The sequence below is a fragment of the Phyllobates terribilis genome, unplaced genomic scaffold (assembly GCF_046119375.1).
Source record: "Phyllobates terribilis strain yellow unplaced genomic scaffold, ASM4611937v1 Scaffold_4__5_contigs__length_816908805, whole genome shotgun sequence".
NCBI classification, from domain to species: Eukaryota; Metazoa; Chordata; class Amphibia; order Anura; family Dendrobatidae; genus Phyllobates; species Phyllobates terribilis.
In genome coordinates, this window is record NW_027362764.1 from 170,269,475 (window position 1) to 170,288,749 (window position 19,275).

General features: G+C 43.0%; 1 protein-coding gene across 7 annotated transcripts in view; it reads right to left on the bottom strand.

Annotated features, from left to right (window-relative positions):
• CPVL (carboxypeptidase vitellogenic like) overlaps positions 1 to 19,275 on the bottom strand; it is a 99,395-nt gene that overhangs the window by 5,643 nt on the left and 74,477 nt on the right. For 5 of the 7 annotated variants that reach the window (XM_073676570.1, XM_073676567.1, XM_073676569.1 and 2 more), the window contains exons 11-12: positions 18,478 to 18,651; positions 5,857 to 6,039 (exon numbers count right to left, since the gene is read on the bottom strand). In XM_073676570.1, coding sequence (XP_073532671.1) covers positions 5,857 to 6,039; positions 18,478 to 18,651 — 357 coding nt within the window. Of the gene's footprint in view, positions 1 to 4,658; positions 4,761 to 5,856; positions 6,040 to 18,477; positions 18,652 to 19,275 lie in introns of those variants that run through there. The other 2 variants (XM_073676572.1, XM_073676571.1) reach the window with 2 other exon arrangements.

A 19,275-nucleotide genomic window follows, 5' to 3' on the forward strand; every position in this document is an offset into this window, starting at 1 on the left:
TACTGACCCACTGCCAAACCGGTCATGCTGAAGGATGTTGCAGGCAGATCGCTCTCCACGGCGTCTCCAGACTGTCACGTCTGTCACATGTGCTCAGTGTGAATCTGCTTTCATCTGTGAAGAGCACAGGGCACCAGTGGAGACTTTGCCAATCCTGGTGTTCTGTGGCAAATGCCAAGCGTCCTGCACCGTGTTGAGCTGTGAACACAACCCCCATCTGTGGAGGTCAGGCCCTCATACAACCCTCATGGAGTCAGTTTCTAACCATTTGTGCAGAGACATGCACATTTGTGGCCTTCTGGAGGTCATTTTGCAGGGTTCTGGCAGCACTCCTCCTGTTTCTCCTTGCACAAAGGCGGAGGTAGCGGTCCTGCTGCTGGGTTGTTGCCCTCCTACAGCCCCCTCCACATCTCCTGGTGTATTGGCCTGTCTCTGGACACTACGCTGACATACACAGCAAACCTTGTCACAGCTCGCATTGATGCGCCATCCTGGATGAGCTGCACTACCTGAGCAACTTCTGCGAGTTGTAGAGTCCGTCTCATGCTACCACGAGTGTGAAAGCACAACCAACATTCAAAAGTGACCAAAACATCAGCCAGAAAGCATTGGTACCGAGATGTGGTCTGTGGTCCCCACCTGCAGAACCACTCCTTTATTGAGGGTGTCTTGATAATTGCCAATAATTTCCATCTATTGTCTATTCCATTTGCACAACAGCATGTGAAATGGATTGTCAGTGTTGCTTCCTAAGTGGACAGTTTGATTTCACAAAAGTTTGATTTACTTGCAGTTATATTCTGTTCTTTAAGTGTTCCCTTTATTTTTTTTGAGCAGTGTATGATGAATAAAGGTAAAACCGATCACCTTGTAAGGTTGTGTGAGACACAAAACACAAAGTGCCTTAAGACCAGATACAGCAGCTTCCATAAAAATATCAATAAAAGGTAACTGAATTGGAAGGCTTTCTGTGCTCTGGAATTAGGACACAAGTTAGAATAGATAAAATTGCAGGTTTGTCAACGCGTTTCAGAATCCACCGACTCCATCCTCAACCATACAAAAAAAAAAAAAAAATCATGCTGGCTATTTTTGTATGAAAGTCCTGAGGAAGGAGTCGGTGGACTCTGAAACGCGTTGACAAACCTGCAATTTTATCTACTACAACTCGTGTCAATTCCAGAAAACGCAGAAACACTTCCAATCCGGTTACCTTTAAGCATGAGGAATTGGTTTACTTGAATAGAAAAATCAGCAGTACGTGGCAGTGGCCCGTAAGCAAAGTACAGGGCTGCTGTGTTGCATCACATACATCGCCAACACCTGATCGCCTGCACCAATCAACTCAAATCTGCTGTGCACGATGCCTACAATCTAATATTGATGACCCAGCCCTCAGGTTGTCCTGAATTAGAAGCAGATCAGCATTTCCCTCAATAGCATTTTATGGTATGGGCCGAATACCACATTCATGTATTTGTGCGTCAGTTTGCACATTGACTGGCCACGGCTCTCCAGACCCCAAACTTGACAGCCTCATAAAGAATCTTGTCAAAGTGCCCTCATTATCATCAGAGTCAGGTACATCAACAGTGTTAATTGGTGATGAGCGAAACTGCTCGGATAAGGCGTTATCAGAGCATGCTCTGGTGCTAACAGAGTACCTTCGGCGTGCTGAAAAAATATGTTCACGTCACCATGGCTGCATGTCTCGTGGCTGTTAGACAGCCACACCACATGCAGGGATTGCCTAACAGCCGCAGTGGCATGAATATATTTTTCGAGTACCCTGAAGATACTCCGTTAGCACCCGAGCGTGCTCGGATAACACCTTATCCGAGCATGTTCGCTTATCACTAGAGGTAATATATAGGTAAAAGGTCCTTTTTTTTTTTTTCCCTCCTTTTAAACAAGCAGTATGCATACCCAACACGAAAACAAGACTAAGCTCATGGATTTCTTTTCATGTACATCCCGCAATGTAGTGCACAAGATGCCCTGAAATCTGTGGCTTAACCTCTACACTGACAATAAGCAATGAGCTGGACACATGTGTGAAAACATTTTTCTGGACTGGGACACAGAATGGCAGATTTTTAAGTCTTAATACAGCAGGGACATTTTAAGAACAGAACTTGGGAATTTGATCGGAGCGCTTCTTTAATCAAAAATCTGAACATCCTTATTGGCTCAGTTTTTATCCTCTTAATATATATAGCACTGTGTACTTACAATTGCTCATTTTGCCTTTCTACTCAGCTAAATCCTCTTTTCTGTGCTGTATGAAGAAAACAAGAAGTCTCTTGTCGCTGCATTTATCATCCCCCTCTTCAATGCCTGACCCAGCTGCTCCCTCCTAACCCACCAGGGACTTTTGCAGTGACTGATGAGCCCTACAGGGAGAAAAACACAACAGACTTCCTGTTTCTAAATACAGCTTAGAAGGATTAAGCTAGTCTGCTTTTAATCACATCATAGACCTAATTGAAAAGAAGAATTAACTGGGTAGAAAGGCAAAATGAGCAATTGTACATACACAGTGCTGTATAATATGAGAATATATTAAGAGGATAAAAAAAAAAAAAAAAAGATGGGGAGGGGGTGTGCTTCTTTATAAGGAGTATCTCCATCTCCAAAATCCTATCCCAATATGTAGTAGGTGTAATAAGTTTCTGATTTGCTAGGTCTTTCCTCATGTTCAGGGCATTAGATATCCATGGTTACCAGCCACTGATCTAGTGAGTTCGCTAGTTGCTAGTGGTCATAAACTATGGATACTCAAGTCCGTGCAATACCTGCACGTTAGGAAAAACATAGTGAAATCAGAAAAACTATACTACATTTGTAATTGGGGGTATTTGCTAATATTACTACTACACCTACTACATATTGGGATAGGATCTTGGAGATGGGAATACCCCTTTAAGTCCTTTTGTCAAACCTGGATTTATGACACTTCACCCAACCATCAAACTGACTCCAGATCACTTAATTTCCAAGACTTCACCTTTCAATTTGTTTTCTAAAACGAAGTTACAAAGGTCTCGTAAGATTCTTTTAAAGAGGACCCTTCACAATTTTTCATGCTTAACTGGGCACACACTAATCGTGGCTGCAGAGGGGCATAATCTAAAAATCTATCATATATACTGTATGTATATACACACACATCCCTATGTTTTTGTGGCAGCCATGTGCTACAGCTCAGTCGGATTCCTGGTACACACGTTTTTTTTTTTTGGCCTGGGTTACAGGATTACACCAGCCTTGTTTGACAAGTAGTTGTCCAACTCAGACCACCACCGATCAGCCGAAAAATGAACAAAATTGCAAATATAAGCCATATACTGATTTCTTGAATTCATCATATGGTTTAGAGCAAGTAATTGTCTGGAAGGTGAGCAGAACACGAAGAACCACCCACACGATCAGGGGAGAATGTGACTTCCTCATAGACGGAGTTCAATAAAACAATATAATAATGGCAGAAGGATATTTATTATAACTGAAGTTGTCCAAAATGTCTTGGCTCTTTGGATTTCCCCCTGCACCTCTTGCAGTTTATATTACGCCTACCCCAACGAAGGAAATACAATCCTGGAATGCATATAAACACGGCAAACAGAGCACAAAAGTGAATGAATGCTACAGCTGGGCTACACTCCATTGGAACAAATTAAGATATTTTCCACTACTTTATGGCTTGTTGTAACCACAGTGATTTGTTTCTACTGATCATTTATTTCAGTGAGGTGAAAACAAAAAGCGTATTCTGCCCCAAATTATTTTACCATCCAAGGTCATGAAGCAAGTATACCGAAGAAGACCGTAATATGAGAAAAGGAGAATTCTAATCTGCTGGGGACACTCAGAGGAAGGAAGCAAGAACAGGATATAGTTAAAATTACAGAATTAAGGGTCTGCATGGAGCATTTAAATCTTGGCCATAAACCGATTTGGTCACATTTATAGGAACGTTACAATACTGAACTAGCTGTCTGCAACCCAAATGATGTACAGGCACAATGTTAAATATTATAAGAAATCTTTTGAATCATAGCAAGTTGGTAACAATATCTGATTGACACTTGGAAGATTGTTGGTGACCCCCACTTAAAAGCCCCCAGAGAAGGGGAAAATAGGAAGTGTGCACGCTATGCAGGAGAGTGCATCTTTCTGCTAGACGTTTTAAGAAAGTCAGTCAATTCCTAACGTAGGTGATCAATCTCCCCTAAGCTGATAACTAGGAAGAGTATTGGGGTATGGAATCTTACAGGCAACGCTCTATGGGAGAAAAACATGAAAGTTCACCGAGAAGTATGGGGCAGCTACCGCAAGTCAATGATCCTTTGAGCCTTGCAACACTGGGGAGAAATACCATGCCAGAAACTAATCTACAGACACCGCTTTACACTGATGAGGGGTAAAAGCATCAGTTTAGCTGGTTGAGTGCAATGCCTTAGAGGCAACATGGGGGGAGGGCTGGCTTTTAAAACTTTTTCCTGATCTCAGACTCTGCATGTTTCATTAGGTTTACCGCACCCATGTAGAACAGTGTGCGCGAGCCTCTGGCTTGGCTTACATCCTTGTTGCAAGGCTCCTTAGAGGGTCAAACATTGAATTATTAAAAAAAAAAAAAAAAGTCTTTGATGATTGCATCCTCATACTTGCCATATTTCTGTTTGTTCTTCTCATCATGACCGAATGTCATCCTGTAGAGCCAACAGCACCCCCTTGTTAAACTGTGCCGCAAATGGAAACTGTAAATATGGTTTTTATTTTGTGCGATTCTCATGCTCATAAGTTAACCCTATAGTTACATGGCTGAAGTAGTCTGCAATATATAGTCCAAGAACCCTTTCTTATAGTTCAGGAAAAAAAAAAACCTGCAGGATCCCAGCAGTTATTTTATTTGGATAAATGGCAGTAATTGTAGAGTATAAAGCGATAGCTTAGAGCTTCTGCACAACATATTTAATCATTTTCTGAGAACGTGGCTAGCCATTAATGCGAGTAGGAGATGGATTCTTCAGACTTTATACAATACCCTGGAGAGGAGCATTGGCACCAAGTAATGAAACCTAAGGGAGTATTGAGGGATCTTCATGGTGAACAAATGGCCACCAGTGCCTTACACCAGTCTGGCAGAGCACCTCATTACACATGGTGTTTGCATAGCTGACAAGTAACGCTCTAGTCTTCATTGAAAGAGTTCTACAACGTCTGCTAATCTTCATCAAGTCGAACACCTTTACAAGTGCTACAAATCCATCTGAGCCCTTTCTCCTTGTTCTGAGGGCTCGCTGATCTCATTGCTAGAGATAGCTGTGGGCTTATACACAGATACTTTTCCACTATCCATAAGGATGGCAAAATATTGTTATTTCATTCATCCCCTCTCCCTCAGAAAATGCATAAAGCTCATGAAGAGGAAATAAGTGCTTGCTACAGATCCATTAGCTACCGAAAATCTCAACTCTATATGTCCACTTGCATGTATAGACAAGCTGATAATTAGGGCCAACTTGACTATTAGAATAGGCAATCGATATTGAGGACAGGCCAATACTTAGAAACCATAAGCCCTCTTAACTCAGTATTACATTATCAATGACCTCTATAGGTCAATAGCGCGTCACATCAGAAGCGGTTTCTTTGGACTGACATGTTCTTATGTGATGTATACACATTCACACTGGACTCATGCAGGATGCGAGACAAAAGGTATTGACAGTTTTTGGGTTTTTTTTTTTGGGGGGGGGGGGGGGGGGGACAGGACTGTTAGACCATGTTGTATATAGTCATTTCACTTAAGAAAAAAACTTTTATGGCACTTTCATCTTGGTTGTGTCTTACCTGAGCAAACTCTCCAGCCACACGGACATAACCAGCCACCTCAGCATCTGTTGACCTGATCTTCCAGACTGACCGCTCAGCTGTCTTGTATTCTTCTAGTCTTGACCAAGGTACAGTTTGCAGGAATCGTTCAGTAAGAGGAGCCGCGACTATAACATCAAGCTGTCCACTGTACATCAGGACCTGATGAAAAAGGAGGCAATCACTTCTTATACTAAATTTGCATTGAAGTATTGGTACTATACACCATTAAAATAATGCACTAACGAAGTTCTTTGGTGCAAAGACACCATGAATCTTACTAAGTTAGGTAGCCTTTCAAATACATTACTGATCCACATGTACAGCTTGTATTACAGTTCAGATATTCCGATCTGTACTAGTGTCCTCTCCAACTACATTTACATCACTTTAGATACAAATGCTAAAAGGTAACCCTAGAGAGATGAGGCGAGGGGGGAGTAATGAGTAGCACAGAATTAACAGATGCTTTACAACTCAACGTTAAGATAAATGTCCCCATAAAGACTGCAGTCTGTGGAAGCTGGAGTTAGTCTTAACAAATTGTATCTTAGCATAATAAAAACCTGAATTCTTCAATGACAACAACAATGTACCCTCCATGGCTTGTCATCTGTTTTACAGTGAGCTGCTCTCACAACATGGCAAGTCATGCCTCAAAGACATCCTCACACTGCAGATGGCATACCACTTAGAACAATGGAGCATAAGAGGAGTAATTACTTCCATACTACACGATGGCATGCTGGAACGCTCGTATTCATGGTGCTGACTAGTTGTGAATGCAAGAGTTACATCACTTATTCTTATTCCAAAAAGGAATTAATAGCAGAAGCTAAGAGTGGTCAATGATAAACTACAAACATGACATCAGTAGTGGGGGTGTAAGGATTACAGTATCAGGCTTTTATTTTAGTTCTACATGAGTTTTTTTTTTTTCCATAATTGTGTGACATTGTGCTGTAGGTCCTAAAGTTTTTTTAAAAAAGGGAGGTCCTGGTACACCTATGGGGGTTAGTCTGTCGTGTCAGAAGCCAATTTATATGACCCACAAAAATAAAGAGCAACAAGCCAATAACCTATCAATATGAAGTCAAGGTAAAAAAAAAAAAAAAAAAATTAAAAAACACTCGTCTATGCCCATATCTGTCTGTGCTCCTAAAACTAAACAAACATGGGCATAGCCATGGGTGGGATTATAAAGGAAGACAATGTCCATAATCAATGGGGCCTCTTTGCTTCAATTTGCATCATTTAGAAAATAATTCATGTTCACAACTAAGACAAATGGACTCACTAGAAAAAAAAAAAAAGTTTACAAAAACATCTATCGGACTGCAGAAAAGAACGCCATGCTATATTAGCATCAATCTCTGCTTATAAATAGGGAATATGTGTACTACATGTAATCCTGTATCCAATTCCCAAGATAAATCTAGAGACCGCATAGGAGACATTTTTCTTTTTTTTTTTTTTTTTTAAAAAAAAACATGGGGTTTGGGCCTCCCTTATCTCTTGCAGATCTCATTCCACATCTGTTACCCAGACCTTAAGTCAGAAGATCATTGTGTGTGGGACAGTGAAAATATCGACTATGGGGAATATACAGCTATAAAAGGTCTAAGCGAAACGCAAAACTATTAATTACTTGGACAGTGATCCAGCAGTGTACAGGATCTTTTAAGGAGCAATATAATATCTTTATATACACTCGAGTATATTGAAGTGTATTAGTGTATGCATTCCTAACCCCACTTGGACAATTTGACATATGGTTGCTGGTGGGGAAAACAAAAAGCATTTAGTGTACAGGACTTAATTTCCATCCATTTCCATCACCAGTGCGGCATCAGTTTCCCATACGTGGGGGGTGGCGGGGGTTGGATCCACCCAGACATGTGAACGTGTCAATGGAATATAGTGGGTACATGTTCTATCAGTGAAAAACACCAAGGTTACTTACCGGTAGCCGTTTTTTCCTGAACCCATGACAGCACACCTTGAGAGAGGGATCCGCCTCACCAAGGACAGGAAACAGTCTGAAATGAAGGGGCTGTACCTCTCCCTCGCTTCAGCTGATTACAGAGCATTGAGAGGACCTCCAGAAAAGCTTAGACACATAACCAACACCTACAATATACACAAGCACCCCAAGAATAAAGTGCACACCAGGGCGTGAGAAAACAGGGTGGGGGACTACGGGTGCTGTCATGGGTTCAGGAAAAACCGGCTAAGTAACCTTGGTGTTTTCCCCTCACCCATGACAGCACACAGAGAATTTTGGAGAATATGAGCACCCTAGGGAGGGACCACTGCCTGAAGTACCCTTCTCTCAAAAGGTGAGGTCAGAGGAGGATAGATCCAACCTACAGTGTTTGTAGAAGGTGGATGGTGCAGACCAAGTAGCAGCTTTACATATCTTGTCAATTGAGACGTCTGCTCTCTGCCCAGGAGGTGGCTACAGCTCTGGTGGAAGGAGCTTTAATACAGTCCGGTGCCGGAACTCCTGTAGATATGCAAGCCAAACAAATGGCCTCCCTAAGCCACCTAGAAATTGTCCCCTTTGACATCCCGTGACCTTTCCTACTCCCCTGAAAGGCCAGAAACAAAGAGTGGTCCTTCCGCCACTGACTAGTCATGTCTATGTACTGTAGCAAGGCTCTCCTAACATCCAGATTGTGGAATCTAACCTCCCCGGGGTTTTTTGGATTGCTGCAGAATGAGGGAAGCACAAGCTCTTGATTACAGTGGAATCTGGACACTACCTTAGGAAGGTATGCTGGATCTGGACGTAGGATGATCCATGAATTTGGGTGTACGGAGGATCAACGGAAAGGGCCTGCAGGTCACCCACCCTACGGGCTGATGTTAGGGCCACTATGAGAATGTTTTTAAGGGTGAGGATCTTTGGAGAGAACCTACAGGGGTTCAAATGTGTCACCAGAGTGCGTTTATGACCAAATTCAGGTCCCAGGGAGGAACTCAGTCTGAACTGGTCTAGATCTGGAACAGGATTTAATGAATCTAGAGACCCACCTGTTCACCGCCAGGTTGCAATTATAGAGCGGACACCTGAACTTTGAGTGTTCCTGTAGCCAACCCCAAGTCACGCCCCTTCTGCAAAAACTCCAGGACATCTTTAATTGGAGGTTCATCAGATAATGGGGTACCTACAAAATCCAGGAATTTTCCCCAGATTCTGCTATAAATCTTAGTTGTTGTGGGCTTTCTACTACCCAATAGGGTGGAAACTAGGCCCGGAGAAAATCCCTTATTACTCAGTAACATCCTCTCAAATTCCATGCCGCCAGATTGAATCCTTTGGCTTGTGCATGGAATACCGGCCCTTGGATGAGAAGGTCCGGCCTCTCCAGCAGGACCCAGGAATCCGAGACAGACATTACACGAAGCACGGAGAACCAGGTTCTTTTTGGCCAAAAAGGGCTATTAGAATTATCCTTGCCCCCTCCTCCCGAATTTTCCTCACAACTGCCGGAATCATTACCAACGGTGGAAAAGCATAGGCCTTCCTGAACTTCCATGGAACCTGGAGAGCGTCTACAGCATAGGGATTCTCTGTAGGGTCTAGTGAACAGAATCTCTCCAGCTTCCTGTTTGCCCTGGTGGCGAACAAATCTATGTCCGGTGACCCCCATAGTTGGATAATCTGCTTGAAGACCATCAGGTTTAGGGCCCACTCTCCCTGTCTTAAAGCGTGGCGACTGAGAAAAATCTGCCTTTGAATTCTCTACCCCCCCGATGTAAAAAGCACTGAGGGATGGGAGATGCTGTTCTGCTAGTTGCAGAATTCGGTTTGCCACTACCATCAGGGAGCGTGATCTTGTTCCTCCCTTGTGATTTATGTAAGCTACTGTTGTCCGATTGTCAGACCCGACCTGGACATGGTGACCCTGAATGTGGGGAAGGAAGTCCATCAGGGTTTTCTCTACCACCCAAAGTTCTTTTAGGTTCGATGATGCCCCTATTTCGTGACATGCCCAGTGCCCCTGAACTGAGAGATCTGCCAGATGACCCACCCCCCAGCCGGACCCACTCGCATCTGTTGTAATCATATGGTCGACTGGTCTGGACCACTGCAAGCCTGAGGTCAGATTTTCCCTGTTTGTCCACCATGAGAGGGAGTCTACCGTCTAAGGAAAGAAAGTCTTTTTTTCTATATGTCCGTTGAAGGATCTCTGAGCTGACAGGACCTCCCACTGAGGAAGCCTCATATGACCTTGGGCCCATTTGACTGCTGGGAGACAGGACGTCATGGAGCCCAGAAGGGACATTGCTTCTCTCAGTCTCCGGTGATGTCCTTATGGCCCTTGTGACCAAATTGATTTTGCAAACATTGTCTTCTGGGAGGAAGCAGGCTTAGAGTTGAGAATTTAGGGTCAAGCCCAGAAAGATTTGAGTCCTTGAGGGGGTTCGTTTTGATTTTTGAACATTTATCAACCATCCCAGCTGATGTAAAACCACCTTGACATCTAGAAGTTGAATGGAACAGTGGTCTTCTGATCTCCCTATTACCAAAAAGACATCTAAGTAGGGAACGATCACTACGTTTTTGATTCGGATAAGAGTTGTCACCTTTGTAAACACTCTCTGAGCCATCGAGAGACCAAAAAGGTAGGGCAGCAAATTGGAAAATGTCTCAGTTCCCCCTGAATGAATAGGGCTACCCTTAGGTACTTCTGGTAGTCTGGATGGATTGGGACGTGATCATAATAGGCATCCTTTAGGTCGATAACTGCCATGAAACAATTGTGGTGTAGGAGTTTTACTGCCAAGTTCACGGATTCAATTTTGAAAGTCTGGTTCTCTATCAGCTGATTTAGCCTCTTGAGGTTGATAATGGTCCTTAAGGACCCATTTGTTTTTTTATCACAAATATGGGGGAATAAAATCCCCTTTCCCTTTGTGATTCTGGAACTTCGTGAAGGATCTGTTTCTCCACTAAATCTAGTATCTCCGACTCTAGGGCTATCTGCTCCTCCCTAGACTTCCTCCTGGGGGTGATCATGAAAGTTCAGTGAGGGATCTGACTGAAGCATATCTTCAGGCCACTCGTCACACTACTCAACACCCATGGATTTGATGTAATGGCCTCCCAAGCTGGAATAAAATGGGAATGCCTTCCACCGACCTCTAGCCTGGTGTCATTGGGAAGACTTTAGTATGGGAGGATGGTCCTCCAAACATATAACCAGACATTTTTTTTAGATCTTGACTCCCATCTTTCTTTTCTCCGTGAGGGCGACCCCGGTTAAATCTCTTCCTCCAAAAGTAAGATGTGTCCCCCATGAACCCTGGGAAACTTCTCTTCCTGTGGCCAACTTTCTCCAAAAGCTCATCCAGTTTTTGGCGGAATAAGAGTTTGCCGTCACAAGGGAGGGAACATAACTTATGTTTTGACTGCAGGTCTCCTGGGTAACCCTTGAGCCACAGGGCTCATCTGGCAGCATTAGATAAGTTTGCTGATCTGGCAGAGTTTAACAGAATACACTGAGGAGTCAGTCAGGAAGGCTGACGCTGCCTGCATTAGAGGTAGATTGGAGAGGATTTTATCTCTAGGGATCTTTTTATCCTTGAACTGGTCTTCTAATGTGTTGCTAGGTCACTCATGGTGTGCCTTCAACAAAGTGCCTGCTACCGCTGGCTTCAGGCCTCCTGCTGCAGCATCCCAGGTGTGAAGGAGTCTGCCTTTTTATCTGGAGCATCCTTTAGAATGCCCGAATCATCCAGGTGTAGAGACGATTTTTTGACTGATCAGGTCACAGACCCGTCAACTTTGGGAATTTTATCCCAGGACTCAGACACTATCCTCGAAGGGGTACCTCCTCTTAGAGGATGAGGGCAACGCTCCTGATTTTTCAGGCTTTCTCCATTCCCAGTCTATAAAGGTCTGAATTTTAGGGTTCACCGGAAAGGAATGTCTTTTTTCCTCCAGGCCCGCAAACAATGTCTTCAAGGGATCTGGAAGCTTTCTCCTCCCTTAATCCCATGGTTGATTTGACCGCTCTGACCAACTTATCCGTACCCTCAATAGGGAAACAGGGCCTACCGTTATCTGATGAAGAGGATGATGAATCACTGAGACATGGATCCTCCAACTGGGAGGATGAATCATAGTCAGAGGAGATATCCTTATGGGATCTCTTCTTCCCTTTAAGTAAACCCTTCAGGGAATCTTGTACCTCTGTACGGATTATGGACCTCAGATTAGATGCAAAATAAGGAAAGTACTCTCTGCTATGGTTCTGTTAATACAGCTTGAACAAAGCTTTTTCTGCCAGTCTATGGAAAGGGGAATTTGGCATAAGGCACAAACCCTGTGCTTCTGTTTGGCGCTACTCTTCTTAGGCACCTAAAGGGATGAAGCACATAACTTTCCATTACTACAACCCCTGGCAAAAATTATGGAATCAACGGGCTCGGAGGATGTTCATTCAGTTGTTTAATGTTGATGGAAAAAAAGCAGATCACAGACATGGCACAAAACTAAAGTTATTTCAAATGGCAACTTTATGGCTTTAAGAAACACTAAAAGAAAATCAAGATTAAAAATGTGGTACTCAGTAAGGGTAGTTTTTTTCAGATTGCTGTTGCCAGATCAGCTTTGCAGGTTGGAGCCTTGTCATGGACCATTTTCTTCAACTTCCAAAGATTTTCAATTGGATTGAGATCCGGACTATTTGCAGGCCATGACATTGACCTTATGTGTCTTCTTTCAAAGGAATGTTTTCACCGTTTTTGCTCTATGGCAGGATGCATTATCATCTTGAAAAAGGATGTCATCATCCCCAAACATCCTTTCAATTGATGGGATAAGAAAACTGTCCAAAATATCAATGTAAACTTGGGCATTTATTGAAGATGTAATGACAGCCATCTCCCCAGTGCCTTTACCTGACATGCAGCCCCATATCATCAATGACTGTAGAAATTTGCATGTTCTCTTCATGCAGTCATCTTTATAAATCTCATGGACCGGCACCAAACAAAAGTTCCAGCATCATCACCTTGCCCAATGCAGATTCACGATTCATCACTGAATATGACTTTCATCCAGTCATCCACAGTCCACAATTGCTTTTCCTTATCCCATTGTAACCTTGTTTTTTTTCTGTTTAGGTGTTAATGATGGCTTTTGTTTTTCCTCCCATTCGTTCCTCATTTGTTTTGTTGTGCATTTACTGTTTTGGAGACACATTGCTTTAAGTTTATGGTCTTGACGCTTTGATGTCTTCCTTGGTCTACCAGTATGTTTGCCTTTAACAACCTTCCCATGTTGTTTGTATTTGGTCCAGATTTTAGACACAGCTGACTGAACAACCAACATCTTTTGCAACATTGCACGATGATTTACCTTCTCTTAAGAGTTTGATAATCCTCCTTTATTTCAATTGACATCTCTCGTGTTGGAGCCATGATTCATGTCAGTCCACTTGGTGCAACAGCTCTCCAAGGTGTGATCACTCCTTTTTAGATGCAGACTAACGAGCAGATCTAATTTGATGCAGGTGTTAGTTTTGTAAATGAAAGTTTACAGGGTGATTCCATAATTTTTTCCTCAGAATTGAGTGAGTCCATAATTTTTTCCCTCTGCTTGGTCTGAAAAAAATTATCCTTACTGAGTACCACCTTCCCCCCCCCCCCCACTTTTTAGTGTTTCTTAAAGCCATAAAGTTGCCATTTGAAAGGACTTTAATTTTGTGCCATGTCTGTGATCTGATTTTTTTCAACAACATTAAAAACAACTGAATGAACATCCTCCGAGCCCGGTGTTTCCATAATTTTTGCCAGGGGTTGTATCAAGTGGCATTCATGAAGAACACTCACCCCTGAAGTCACAAAAGGGTACCAGATTTGGAGACTGTGGCAGAATATAAGATGAATCCCTTTGAAATGTCCCGGAAGCGTCCGATACCTTACTTCTCCGACTGCCACTACGGTTGCTTGAGCGGCTGTCTATGTGAGAGGCATCAGACTGTTTCTTGCGCTGGCGTTGCTGAGGTGGAGGGGTCAGCTGCTGCTGTTCCTGCCTGTCCTGGTCTGCCATAGCTGCTACACCATGAGCTTGAGCATAAGCAGCGCTTGTCAGGAGAACCCCCCCCCCACCTTAAATAGGGCAACAGCTGGCAAGCGCTTAAAGGGCGCCACCATGTTGGATCTGGGTGCCGCACACCAACATCACCTGGCATGCCTCTCCCAGTGTGCACCGCACCGCCAGGTGCGTCACCTGGAAGACTCCGCTCCAAGCATGCGGCCAGCAAGGAGCTTGCAGCAGGGAAGAGGGAGGCGGAGCTGGAGCCCTCCTCGCCACCTGCGCACGCTCGGACACAGCCCCAGGGAACCGTGGACGGCACTTCTGGAGCTTGGAACCCGGTGCACAGGCTGGCGCCCGCTCTTCCACACCAGAACAGACAGGTACTGCATCATTTTCTTCCTCAGACAGGTTCCAATCAAGCGAGGGAGAGGTAGCGCCCTTTTATTTCAGACGGTTTCCTGTCCTTGGTGGGGCGGATCCCTCTCTCAAGGTGTGCCATCATGGGTGAGGGGAAAACCCAGCTAGCACATGTACGTGAAACAAAACGTGTTGGTGGGGCCTTAGACCACTCCAAAAGTTACATATTTTCCATACTGAACATTGTAAACACCTTATGTACCCAGCTAAAATTGGTAGGAATGCAATATTACAAAAGGGCATGAGGTGCAGCTCCTGACATCGTACGACGCTGCAGTGAAACTTCCTACTCATTTAAAGGGCTTCTCAATACCAGATTGTTGGGTGGGGGAGCACCGGGCACCCCCAACAATTAGCTGTTCTGATCTCTGGCTAGATGTAAACTGAGCTAACAGCACGTCTCTACACTGCAGCGTCCTCTGCCGAGAACTGCAGATCAGCTCTTTTTCTCAGCAAATTCAGTCTAAGAACCACATTTTGGTTACAGATTAACTTTGAATAAAGCGCTACTTTTTTTAAACCATTGCCATTTAAAAAAAATAAAGAAATTTGGGGAGTGGGGACAAGGAGATTGCAAAAAGGAATTAATTTACTGTATGTTGGTATAACTGGAGTCTGGCTTTGTAAGTAGCAGTCTAGAGCAATTGCTGTGGCTCATCCCATACTAAGCCTCAAACCTGTTTTTGTCATTTCTTTCAAACAAGGTAAGAAATGGTACCTTCATTTTTCACTTTTGTGAATGAAGTGTGGTGAACTGAGGCCCATTTTCTTTTAAGATTGCCCAGAGGCAACAGTTCACACAAAGGTAAACTGACGCCTCCGCTGACAGGTGGCAGCAAATCAATTGCTACATGGATACATTTAACTTAAAAGGGTACTCATTATGGTGATCAAACAGAACGCGACAGGACGGTGCCATAAGTTGTGTCAGGCATTATGTGCACATTTCGCATTGGGATCAGTTCACATCAAATTAAAAAGCCCATTTCGGATAATAATCAGTAACAAGTGTTTTCAGGAATGCCTGCTCCCGATTGTTATCCGTCAGGCAATCATGACAGCAGTAAAAAAAATAATTTTAATCAAGCATTAATTTTTTTATTTTTTTATTTTTTTTTATTCAAAAAACTGGATTAAAAGCAAAAAAAAAAAAAAAAAACAGCAGAAGAGAAAAAAACATGACTTTGCTTTGATCCAGATTTTTTTATTTTTTAAGTAAAAATTTACAGTTCTTAACGTTTTTAGATTTCAGGACCTAAAATTTTCTATAAACTGCCAAAAAACTTCAAACCACTAAGCAGCAAACAAGGATGCAATTAGATGGGATTTAACGAGCTGCAGATGAGAAAATGACAGTTTCTACGGCTTTATAGCCATCATTTCCTGCCTAGGTAATCTCTAAACATGCTGCTCCTGTCCTGAGGCACATTATCACAGTCTAGCCTGAATGTCCTGAGCTAATCTCATCAACATGGGGACATGCATCAGAAGGTGTTTTAGGGGCAATTTCTACTGTATATTTATGTATCATTTACTACTTAGCCATCTGACAATTCTGTCCATAGAAGAATTTTCCAATGTAAAATATTGTATGGGGATCACACCACTTTAGTGCAGCATAAAGACCAGCAAGTCCATAGCACATATGGCCATATTTGGCAACTTAGGTTGCATATACGAGCTGCATTTAAGAGTTAAAAAAAAAAAAAAAAAGTCCTGGGTAGACTAACTATGGGCCCAAATACTAACATAGGCAGTTATCTACCTACCTCTTCTACTGGGCGCTGGCACAGAGCGGTTACTGACTACTCCTGCCAGCGATTCATCTGCCCAACATTAGAGCAGCTGTTAATCTTCTGGGCTGCTCTGTTGATGGGGCGTGACTGCCGACATCATGCCGATTGACAGACTGCAGTTAGGTAATGGGGAGCCGGCTGTCAGTCAGCATGAGGCAGCAGTTACGCTCCTTCAGAGCAAAGTTGATGATCAGCCGTTGTTCTGTTGATATGACGTCAATGAAAGCCACTGACTTGCCGGCAGGAGTAGTCTGACTGCAGTGTCAGCATAGATCGGCAATGGGCAGAGTCAGGTAGGTAGCAACCACCTGCCCGTTAGTTTAAGTCCATAGTAATGTGCCAAACAAATAGGGAGCATTATATACACTATATCTATACACGCAATAGTACATGGCCAACCCAAGTCTTGAGCGGTTGACCACTTCTCTTCTGATATAGTTTCTATATCAGAACAGCAGCATACAGAAAAGCATTTGTGTCCAGATAGTTGGGGCAGCACAGACTGGCATAGTGAAAGACCCAACTAGGCCTTTAGTCTGGTGCCACCCTTGGCAAGCTGGCCAGTCTCTTCCCTCACTACAGTCCTTAAAATTATGAAGAACATATTTGGATGTAATCGCGCAGATTCATCCTTCCTGTGACTTGGGCAGCATAAATGGTGTGTCTGGTTCCCTGTAACCATAGAATAGAAGGACCTAATCACTTGCACTTATGTGGGTCCTGGACTTTGTACATTAGAGCAGGGTTCCCCAACTCCAGTCCTCAAGGCCCACCAACAGGTCATGTTTTCAGGATTTCCTTAGTATTACACAGGTGATAATTGCATCACCTGCACAGGCAATAATTCCATCACCTGTGCAATACTAAGGAAATCCAGAAAACATGACCTGTTGGTGGGCCTTGAGGACTGGAGTTGGGGAACCCTGCATTAGAGGAACAAGCATTCATAAGCAATTAGAGTTGACACAAACAGGCTGCTCATTTGTTGTGTGGATGATCTTTTGGGTTGCTGAAAAGATCGGTCTTAGCAGCACATTGCTCAGTGTAAAAATGACATGTGATGCTAAAAACAATGGCAGTTTGTGTAAAGAATTACAGATCGTTCTGTGAGAAAATTAAATGCAGTCTGCCCGTCTAAACAGACTATTCAACAATCTGATTTTGAAGCACGGAGGTAAGTGACACATTTAACGCTGCCAATAGGGTAGCGAAAAACTGGCCACATGTAGAGGACCATCATCGCCGAGGTCAAAAAGGACAGCACTTTGTAGTTTAGTCACCAGTGAACAATAAGACTAGAGGTCCAATATGTACATTAAGATGCAAGTGTGCAGGCACTCTAGAAAGCTATCAAAGTGAAAAGGACAGAGTAATAGCGAAAAGTCATACCATCAAATCTCCCAACTTTTGAAGATCATAAAGAGGGACAGCGTATGGGGAACACACAAATGCAACGTTTTAGACCATCCCCTTAGGCGCACACATTTAATTTTTTTTATCACTCATCCGGCCACATTAACAATTTTAAAAAATAATGGACAACTGTTTGAAGGTCATGTTCACATTACTGCTACACCTTTTTTCAGTTTTGTCCATTATAAAAGCAGAACAATGGAAATCAGCTGGGGATGGATTAGTTATTAGATGCAGAGCAGGACTCTCTTCTCTGACTAGTGAGCTCCATCAACTTGCTGTCCAGGTGTCCACCATATTTCAAAACATAAGAGTTTTTGTACATAGCAGTCCACACTCAGGCCATCTCCTCACGTGGATACATATTAATATGCGTGTTTGCCATTTAGAGATAGCAATCCAAATCCATTATATACACTACAGAACTCACATGGCTCAATGCAGCACTGCGGCTTTTTCAAGCAGCTTTTCGGCAGGGGTGCTGAGATTTACACTCCCACTGATCTAATATTTATGGACTACTCCGCCTTTCCCAAGAATAAAGTTGTTTTGGTGTGGAACATACTGGAACAAGTGCACACAAATCAAGTACCGCAAAACCAACAGTCTCCAGCAGTGTAAGGACAACTCTGACATTTAGTTCAAAGGCCATTTAATGAGATACCCTGATGTCCACACTTCAGTACTTCATCCCAGGAGCATTTACCAACTCATTTTGGAGTGGCATGCTATAATGCAATAAATCATTCTGTGAACTTCCAATATTGCAGAACCCTTTTCCTGTTGTGGTTCATGGGGAGAAGGGGAAGGTTTTGCTTTCATCTTATTTTTAAAGCTTGTTAAACCTACGAACCTTGAAGCAACAGAGGCCTTCTCCTGATGGTTACTGAGTAATGAGATTTGAAGCAGCAGGACACTTACCCTATAATTATCCATTAGCACCACCAACCATGGCTTTATGGTCTTCATCACATCAGAAAGCAAATGTTTTTCAACTTCAGATCCATCATTAAAGGTCAGGTTACCGACGTGGATTGACCGCCTCACTTCTGAGAGTGCCAAAAATGTCCCAAAATACTCTTGATCCGTTGGCTCCTAAAATACGATTTGAAAAGGAGTCCAAGATAAGTGAAAAGGTTTTTTAAAAAAATAATTATATATATATATATATATATATATATATATATATATATATATATATATATATATATATATATATATATATATATATATATATATATATATATATATATATATATATATATATATATATATATACCGTATATTCCGGCGTATAAGACGACTTTTGAAGACTGAAAAATCTTCTGTCTAGTCTGGGGTCGTCTTATACGCCGGTAATGCTTTTGAACTTTCAGAAATTGACATGCGGGGATACTCTGGGGGTGTTAATAAGCTGCCGTGGCCGTATCCCTGCCATGTCGGAGTTAATATAAGGTGGAGGGAGTTAAAATACGGCGGCGGTAGGTCCAGACAGTCAGCGCTTCTTTGCTGAAACTGACACATCGCTGCGTATTCCCAGCTCCGGACACAGCGCAGGGCTTCTGTGCCGACAGCTTTCACTTGTCACAGAAGCGGTGCGCTGTGTCCGGAGCAGGGAAGTTCGCATCGCTTCTGTGACAATATATGAAAAGCCGGCAATTCAGCAGCGGCATAAGCCGGCACCCGACAATTTAGAATAGAAAGAATAGAGCTTCACAC